The sequence below is a fragment of the Quercus suber genome, unplaced genomic scaffold, assembly GCF_002906115.3.
Source record: "Quercus suber isolate HL8 unplaced genomic scaffold, Cork oak 2.0 scaffold_1477, whole genome shotgun sequence".
Lineage (NCBI taxonomy): Eukaryota > Viridiplantae > Streptophyta > Magnoliopsida > Fagales > Fagaceae > Quercus > Quercus suber.
The window spans coordinates 1,095-11,468 of NW_027070849.1; the positions used below are offsets into that span (position 1 = coordinate 1,095).

The 10,374-nt window shown below is 30.0% G+C and overlaps 1 protein-coding gene across 1 annotated transcript; it reads right to left on the minus strand.

Annotated features, from left to right (window-relative positions):
• Positions 1 to 2,595: 2,595 nt before the first annotated feature.
• LOC136065985 (lipoxygenase 3, chloroplastic-like) lies at positions 2,596 to 5,637 on the minus strand (the record flags this gene model as incomplete). Its single annotated transcript, XM_065769844.1, has 4 exons — positions 5,506 to 5,637; positions 4,531 to 4,832; positions 3,537 to 3,803; positions 2,596 to 3,269 (listed from the first exon to the last, which is right to left on the minus strand). Coding segments are annotated over exons 1-4 (1,375 nt in total), but the record flags the coding sequence as incomplete, so codon positions are not given.
• Between the last annotated feature and the right edge of the window lie 4,737 nt (positions 5,638 to 10,374).

Below are 10,374 nucleotides of genomic sequence, written 5' to 3' on the forward strand. Positions count from 1 at the left end.
TATCAAAAGATAATCAATTTTTTTTACTTATTTTCGTTTGGGAACCGCTTATTTAGCTGAGATTGAAGACATTTTGTTGAAAGTATTGGTGTGGGTGTGTGTTCCCAACACTTTTATATTTCTTTATTTTTTAGCCGTTGGAAATTTATGTTGGGCAATAAAGAATAAAATAGCCGTTGGACAATTATGAGAAAAATAGTTGTTGGGCAATAATAGGTTGGGCTTTTATGGGTGTTTAGTAACCAATAACTATAGGTTGTTATTGTCATAAATAGTCTATCTAATACTTATCACTATGCCCTTCCCAATAAGTCTTTTCTATTACTCTATATTTTCCTAATACATAATTTCAATTCTTTTATCTCCCACATATTTTTCAATAATTTATATTTGTTCTAAGGAAAGGAAATAGAGGGTTGTTCTTGAACCTTCGTAAGTGGAAATGCGTCCATCATAAAGGTTGATGCTATAGTCTAATCCTGGGAGGTTATTTGGCTAAGAGAACTAGTCGCACCGAGTTTTACTCCGAGTGGCACGAATCAACCTTTAAGGACAACAGCGTGATTCTATAGCATTATGAGCTTGTTCTAAACTATCTTTTTTTATATTCTTGCTAATTATTTAGGATATTATTTGTTATATCAAAGCTTGTTTATTCACTAAAATATTTCCAACAATCTTAAAGTTTGAACTTTGTGTTTTAAAATAGATAAACAAGTTATTGATTATGAAATTTTATGTTGTGATATGATATTATGTTTATAAAGAAAAAAATGATAGTAGTTATATTTGTAGATCTAATTACTTATATCTTTTGTGGAGTTTCTTTTGCTATATGTTTAATCTAAACAATTTGGTGGACTAAGAATTTGAAAAGAAAAAATAATGATGTCCATCTAAACGTTAATAATATTATGCAATGTTGCCTTGAAACATGGATACTAACTCATTACACTTGCAATTTGTGTGATAAATTTGTGCGATACTATATGTTTATCATATTTAACAAAATTGGTGTCTATTGAAATATGAGGAACATGAGATTGAATAAAAACGTCTGTGTTTTGAGAAATGTTTTTTGGAATTCATAAAAAAATAGTTAATGATCATTTTTATGAGAAATGAGATAAAAAAAAAAAATTTGGGACAATTGTGAAAGAAAAAAAATGGTGTAGACTTATGGTGGAGGCATTTCTATTGTTAAGTGGGATTAATAATGTCATATCAACTTGATACTCCTTTTGTATAATGAAGTTACAATGATACTACTCTCTTTGTCCCAATTTATTTGTCTTGTTTAAAAATCAAACTTTTTAAGAAAATATCATTTATTGTCTTGTCTGCCTTAAAAAAAATGTATAAGTTTCAAAAACTATTCTTAAATAAATTTATCAAAAAATTGGAATATTAAGTATCTGTTTGGATACTGATGATAATGTTAAGTGTCTGTGTTTTGGTCTTTTTTTTTAGAAGCGCATTTTTGCCTTTTCTCGTGGGTGCCATGCACTGTTCACTACACTTACAAACCTCTTTTTTCACCAAAAATTTCTATGAGGGACCTCGAAAAAGTGTCTCTCAAAAAAGTGATTCGGGTACCTTTTAGGGCACCTCTCTTTTTAGGTAAGTGGTATGGAGTTGCCACTTATTTTTTTATACAAAAAAAAAAAGAAAAAATAAATACATAACTGAATTGTTCCATTCATTGATTGAATAAAAATTACATATCTTGAAAATTTTGAAAATTACACGGCTTTGGGTCCTAGTTACAATCTACCAAAAATACATGGCTTTTTATCCTAGTTACATTCTACCTAAAACAAACAAAGACAAGACTAAATCTACTTAACCAAAGACCTAAATCCGGAGGCTAGGTTACGGAATGAGAAGGTGTTAGGCATCCATTCCGCCTAGACAAAGTGTGGTCTTCTAGACTCTTGTGACCAATATACTTTCTTATGCATGTTATGAATGATATGTTGAACATGTGAATGAAAAATTAAATCACACAAATTTATTTATGAATGAAGTCTCTTTTTTGGTTTTTATTTATTTATTTAATTAATTTATTTATTTAAATTTAGATCTGTTTTAATCATTAAAAAAATGATTTTGATTTGTCAAAATATCAGATCTGTTTTTGTAGTATTAAAAAAAAGTGATTTTTGATGAAAAAAATTCAGATTTGTTTTGTTATATTTAAAAAAGTGATTTTTGATGACAAAAATTTAGATCTGTTTTGTTATATGTTTTACAAAGAATGAAAAAGATTTTTTAAGAAGAGAGTTTCACTCATAGTCCAAATTTATGCAATCATGAATTAAAATAAACACAAACACAACAATACACAATCTCTTTCTTATTTTAACAATTTGCATGTATTAAGAAAATCAGATTTGTAGCTTAAGAAAGATGCAAATCAGTTTTGATTTGAGAAAAATTTAGATCTGCATCTCATAAAGATGCAGATCTCTTTTTGTTTAAGAAAACTCAGATCTACATTTAAGGAAGATGTAGATCTGTTTTTATATTGAGAAAAACTCAGATCTACATCTTATAAAGATGCAGATCTTTTTTTTTTTTTTTTNGCTGTAGTACCAGCCCCATGTCTATTCCTTAGATTTGGATCAACATTTCTCTTTTCAATCTCCTTCTCAATCCTTTTCATCTCCATTGAAAATCTATAGAATGCCTCTAGGATCTCACTGTCCCCTGACCAAGTTGACAAGTCTTTTCGTTCTCCAAGATACTCCTCATCAATTGAGTGTGTTGAGAGTATATCAATCACAGCCATGAACCTTGTTGATTGAAACCGACTTGGCAATGCTGATAGGAAATATTGCTCTGGATCAGCCACAAATTTTGCGTACTCTGGATCATCCTCCTTTGGCACTAGTTTCCTCATAAGTGGTGGACGAATTGGGATGTGTCCTCCATATGGGTACTGCCCATAGTTCAGTGCAGCATGTTGAGCCGAGGCAAGCCAGATTAAAGTGGTGAGTGTAGAGCTAAGATCTTCTGGACTATAGAGTCTAGGCCACCAGCTAGCATTTTTCAAATCTTCATGGCCTCGATTGATAGACTCGTAGTACCAAGCTTGGAGCTCTGAGTCAGAACAAACCATGCTTGGGTCTTGATAGTAGTAGTTTACATAGGTCCGAACCAGTTCTTCAATGGCGGACCATATCAGGAGCCCATCATTTGCGTAAGGATAGTCTTCAATGAAAAGTCTTAACCCATGGGGCTGAGTCGGATCTCGTGTTGCCAAACCCCTACGTGAAAATGAAATCCAAATGAAAATCCACTTATCTTTGGAATAGAACTTTCAGTCTCATACAGTAACAGTACTTTCCCCAAAAAAAAAAAAAAAAAAATCTTTATTATCTAATTGAAATTGATTTAATAATAATAATAATAATAATAAAACAAGTTAAAAAATAAAATGATTTCTGTCAACAACAATAATTTTTGAAGAAACATTATATAAATTCTTCAATAGCTAAATGCGTTTGAAGAATTTGACACACTTGTTGGCATACCTTCTAATGAGATCTTCGGGAAGGCCCTCTAAATCGAAACGCCACCAATCCTTGTAAGCAGCGGAGCTAATGAGCATGGAATGCTTACCAGTAGTGAAGTCATTCTCGATGATCCCTTCAGCATTGATGAGATATTGACGGGCCAATGCGTTAATCTTCAATGTGTATCGCATGTGAGGATGGAGAAGTTTGTATATTGGGTGCATCACACTTAGCTGACGGTGAGCGGAAATTATAAATGGCTCCATGCATGCATGGGTGCGCAACCTGCTCAATCATTGTCAAAACTTGGTTAAAAGGCTTATGTTGACCATTTTTCTTACTTGATGACATAGATCAAAGAATAAGCTATGTTAATTTTTTGAATTTAAAAGACTAGTTTTAACAAATCCCATCGCCCTCCTTTTAAGTTTAAACTAAAATTCATCAACCCATGCATCATGCTTTTTCTTATTACTTATATGTTGAAAGTTAGTTGAAGTACAACTATAAATGAGGCTTTTAAAAGTTATACATAAACAAATGAGTCAAAAAACTAAATAGAAAATGTTGTCACAAATAGACTTTACGCTGGCAACTTGGCTTATTTTAGATTGAAATGGTGTGTATAAATTTTTTGAAATGTATAATTGTTAACTTATGAACATAAAAACAACATAAAGATGTGGTATTCAAATTAAATGGTGTGTATAATTGAGGATAAGTATATTTATTTCATTATTCAAATTAAATATTACAAATTAAATGGTATATTGTTAAAAGTCTTATAGTTTAATTGGTTAGTATCTTCTCGTGTTTTTAATAGAAATATCCAGGTTTTAAATTCTCCTGACTTGACTATTGAATTATCAAAAACAATTAAAATTTTAAATGATGAGATGCTATATTCACTCTTAGATACCAGAAATTAAAATTGAACCATGATCTACAGCATCTTATTTCAAATAAAGAGAATCCTATTCTATTCCTGCCGGTAGGAGAAAAATATACATACCAATGATGAACAAGTTGATGAACACCACAGTCATTGGAGCAAACATGGGCTTTGGCAAGCTGCCACATCCAAGTTGTGGTAGCATCCACTGGGGATGTTAGGACTTGCTTAGAAGGGGAATTTGGATCCACTGGTGGAAGACTCAGCTCGATCACAATAGGCTTCAGAGTTCCAATTGGTGTCAAGAAAAATATTGTGCGTGTTGCATAGGCTTTTCGGTCATCAAAACAGTTTACTTGGTTGAGAAATGGAAGGATCTTGTCATGGTAGTCTATAATGTACAACCTGTTCTCTTCTAATGCCTGGCAAAAAAAGAAGTTAAATGAGATATTAATATAAGATTCCCAAAAGAATAATTACCAAAGATGAAAGCTATAAATACTACTTTAAATATTTAATAAAAATATTTCAAAATAAATTGTTGACCTTTCAAAACTAAGAACACATTGCTTGTATTTAATTAAACTATCCTCATATTTTTCCAAAAAATATTATTTTTTTTTTTTTTTGGTTTATATATTTGGATTTCCTATTATAATATTTGTTTAGAAGCTGAGAAAATGTGAGAGAATGCGTTTTCTAGAAGATTTTCAGGAACACAGGCAAACACCTTAAAATATTTTCTTAAGTATTTTTTGTAATGTGACCAAACACCTGAACATATTTTTATTTCTGAAAAATATTTTCACTTGAAAATATTAAGTATTATGTTATTGTTAACTATTAATAATGAGCAAAAAAGTAATTTAAGTGATGGATTTAAATTAGAACTAATAACAATTTACCACTTAAAATTTGTTGTGAAAATATTGTAAATGTATCGGCTGTCGCTTCTCTTTATCTGTTGCTAAAGTTATTGACATATGTATTAGAAAAGAAGGATAAATAAATCCATAAAAATTATTCTCAAAAACAAATAATAATAAATCCATAAATTAATTTTGAACTCAATGACATCTTAACAACTTATCTAACGAAGTTAGCTTCAATTTCAGTGGACGCGTCTTGCTGCTTACGAGATGATGAGTTTGGTCGGCAAGCACTTGCAGGCATAAACCCTCTAAGCGTAGAAAGGCTAAAGGTAAATATAGGATCAGCTTTCGTCATTATTACATTTCATTTTTCTCATTTAAAATATGCCTTTAGTTTTCCCTCTTTTGGATTTTTATACCCGTGGCAAGCGCAAGGTCTAGGCCTAAGGCCTCCAAAATATTCTAAAAGGGTTCTAAAACTACCAATCAACCAACACCCCAGGGCGGTACTAGAAATTTTTTAAGAGGTAGTTTAGAAACTTAAATTTTAAAAAAAAAAAAAATTGAATATATCAAGTTTTCGACCCAAAAAAAAAAAAAAAAAACTCGTAAAATATTTGAAGTTTTACAATTTCATTCTATATATTTTCATTATTAGCTGTCATTGTTTATTGTCAATGTAAATAGATATGACAATTTTATTTTGTTAAGTTTGTATAACGTTTTATTTTTTATACAGTTATCATTATTTATTTGTTACTGTTTTTATAAAAATATTTTAAACTAAATGACAAATTTCAAGCTACTTGTAGTGTATAAATTATTGACTTATATAGCCACACGTATCTATACATAAATAATGCACTAAGTGTTTACTTAACTAATCAAATTCTTAAATGAGTTAAATCTCATCTCATTTTCTTCTCTATCTGAACATCTCAATATTTTTGACATTAAGAGTAAATAGTGAGTGTCTTAGAATTCTGCGTTTTTTTTTTTTTTTTAAATTTTATTATAAGTTTATATTTTATATACATATATATATATATATATATATGCATGTGAGTGTATGTCTGATATGTGCATTAATATATATATATATATATTGCTATAATGTTATTTGTTTGAATTGCGATGTATGTAAATGTGTGCATGTACAATATAAATATAATATAATTTATAATAATCAGAAAATACAAAAGGTTTGTACATGTGTGTGCATTATTATCATTTTATAAAAAAAATTAGTTATAAAGTTAGAGAATTAAGTAAAAAATATTAAAGTTAGTCTGTAATTAGGATGTGTAAAAATATTTTTAATTGTAAATATATATGTATACATATGAGTCGGGGGAATGAACCCTTGAATTACATCTAGTGCCGCTCTCGCCCGTCCCTCTCCCTGAACATATTAAAAAGTCTCAAAAGTTGTAGAATAATTAAAATTTTCTAAAAGAAAAAAAAAGTATATATAAAGTGGGTCCTATCAAAATATATAGGAAACCACTTTATATAAGAAAAAATAATAATTATCATCTCTCTCTCTCTCTCTCTCTCTCTCTCTCTCTCTCTCTCTCTCTCTCTCTCTCTCTCTCTCTCTCTCTTTACATATATATATATATATATATATATATGTAAAAGTGATTTTTACATATTCTTTCCTCACCTCTAATTAAGAAGCCCAAGAAAAGGATCAATAGAAATCCAATCCAATTGAAACCCTTAAATTAATTTTCACCAATAGAAAATTGTTTATCAATGTTAAGTGAATGAGGTGAGCTATAAGCAATTGTAAAAAGAGGTATTAATAAAACGTAAGTCCAAAATCTTATTTACTAACTTTGCTGCAGGGTCATCAATGGGCTAGGTCGGCCCGGCCCGGCCTGGCCCATGTGCTGGGTACATATAGTGGGCTATTAACTAGTAAATAGGCCAAGTCAAGCTAAGTCGAAAGAGAAAACTAGGAGTGTGTAGCCAACCCATCAAAACCGACCCAACCTAACCCAACCTAGCAGGTTAGGTTGTTTTTAGGGCTTGGTGGGTTGAGTTGGGTTACAAAAAATTTTTTGATAGCTGGTCGGGTTGGGTTCGGGTTATAAAATTCCAAACCCGCCAAACTCAACCCGACCCACCCATATATTTAATATATATTATATAATTAATAAATTTTTTTAAATAACCAACTCTTCCTACCCTATATAAAAGCTAATTATTTCACATGAACCCTAGTAAATTGCTATTGTTGTTTAGTCATTAGTATTGTTTGCTTTTAAGAAATTGCATTAATACCAATCTTTGGATTTTTTTAATATATTTATATTTATATTTTTTTTTCTACTCAATTTAATAATAATAGTAATAAAAAAAATTGTCCAACTTATGGGTTCAACCCGACCCATGTGGGTTGGGTTGGGTCAATTTTTTTTTTAACCCATCATGGTGGATTGAGTCAAAAAATCCCCATAACCCGACCCAACCCTACCCATGCACACCCCTAAAGAAAACCCCAACCCATGGGCAGTGCTCATTTTATCTTTAGTGGGTTGGGCCTAATAGACTACCCATGGGCTTATATTAGCAACTTATTTCATTATTTTTTATAAAGAAAAAATCAATTTTTTATAAGGGAATAATCAATTTATTTTTTTAAGGAAAGAATCAAATAATTGAATACTTAATTATAATTTTTATGGTCAAATCTATTTAATTTTTGTTTTGTTCATGAAAACCTATTTACTTTTTTTATTATTAAGGCTTTAAATGGTTTTTTTATTATTATCTTTAATAAAATAAATTTCAACCACTTTTAATTCAAAGTTGGTAGACTACTAGAAAATTATATATTTAGTAAATTAAGTTTAACACAACCACTTTAATTATCTTAGTGGTTTTGGGAATTTTCTTAAGAAAATCATTTATAATATCTCAAGATCAATCCTTCACACTCCTCATATATATTTTTGTTATGAATTCTGAGTTATTAGGTTAGGCAATTGGTTGGGCCAACAGGTTGGGCTACTGAGCTAGCCCATCAAGCATCCATGGACATAAAAACTAGCCCACGGCTTGACCCATTGGGCTAGTGAGCTACCCATGGGCCTTAATAACAAGCCAGGAAGCCTGTTAGCCCCGTGGGCCGTCGGGCTACTAGGTTAGGTAGTAGGCAATGGCCTATTTGGTGGCCCATTTTTGCATCTCAAAAAAAAAAAAAAAAAAAAGGCGGGGGGGGGGGGGGTGAGGCGGGGTTGGTGGTTTAACCTATAAACATTATCACCTATTCACCCAAGACCTGATTTGTAATTGAGCTCCTGTTTATACGCTTCTCTACTAATAAAATCAATAATCCAACTATTAACACATATGAAAAAAGAGATTAAATTCAATAAGAATGTGATGTAAAACTCAAGCCATCCAATCCCAACATGCCACATCATTATGTTATATATTAAATAATAGGCATAATTACACTCAATCAATTCTATTACCCATTTGAAAATCTAACTTAATTGTGAGTTTATTGAGATATTATTATGTGTGCAAAGTAAGATGTATTGAGTTTTAAGTAAAAACCTTATATAACAATTTCTTATTAGATGATATAAAACATGGATTTTACATCCAATTTTTACCAAATTTGAACTCATGAAAAAAAAAAAAAAAAAATGAAGAAAAGAGTAAAGAAATTAACGAAGAATTTTTTACTCTGACAAACAGGTTTTTCCACCTACAAGCAAATTGGATCCCTCAATCTATGGTCCCCAGGAGTCAGCACTCAAAGAAGAGCATATTATAGGTCATCTAAATGGATTATCAATACAGCAGGTATGGACGGAAATTATCATCTTTCTATCTTTCTTGACACAACAAGATCCTGTTTTCTGGCTTGTTTCTAATTAAGTGTGTATTTTGGAGAGTTTATTTTCTAGACTTTCTAGCTTGCCATGCATAATCAACCAAAGAAATTAGATAGCCAGATAAAGTATTGATTTATTATAATGTGTTATTGGAACCCGCCTTTATTCCTATGCACTAATTTTTTTCCAAGGAATTTATATGGTTCACTCTCCCCCTCTACAGATATGGACACGATCAACTATATGCGTAATTTTTTATTAATGTTTCCTCCCATATTTTCTTTATTGGTTCAATATATTCAAAATCAGACTGTTTGGCTTATCAAAAAAAAAACCGACTGTTTGGATTACACAAACTGAATTTCGTTTTAATTGAATGTTGTTTAGTGTTTGACCAAATGTTTTACAAATAAAATGGTTATAGACAATGTATTGAAATGTTATATACTGAATCTCTAATAATCTTTATATTTTATAAATATGGAGAATATAAATAAACGATGTAATATATGATCAACAATTTGCATTGTTTGACTCATTTTAGTGACATGCATATATAATTTGGCAGATGATGCAACGCAAAAGATTTAGCCTTGCGCAGATAAAGCAAAAGCACTTATATAATTGAAATTAATTATCCAAATATAAGCGATCATGTAATATAATCAAAATTAATTTTAAACTATTATAACGCATAATAAGTATTATAAATAAACCATGAATACTTTGTTATTAACCCTTTCAAAATGAACTAATAGCGTACCCACACATCATCTGGATATAGGTTAGTTATTATTGAAAATTAATTTCAACAAAATTGTTAAAATGACTTCTTCTTTTTTTTTTCTTTTTTTTTTTTTGAGAAGAATTGTTAAAATGACTTTGGTTGGTTTATTGATATTAATGAATATCTAGCATTATACCATTACGATGCATGAATTGATAGCTAAATTATGGTATGTTAATATATGATTAAAAAGGTAACTTTTTTTAAAATTATTTTTAGAAACTATGGTTGGTAGTCGAAATTTTTTAGAATATATTTTAAAACTTCTTAAAATAATAGAGTGCAAAATGTGTTAATAATTCTAATATACTTAATATATGACAAATGTATATAGGGAACAAACAGCAAGAAAATGAAAATATAAAAACTAACAAAAATAAGAGAACATCATTTGATGTAGTTATAGACGAAGACTTTTTCATCATATAATTTATGATTATATATATATATA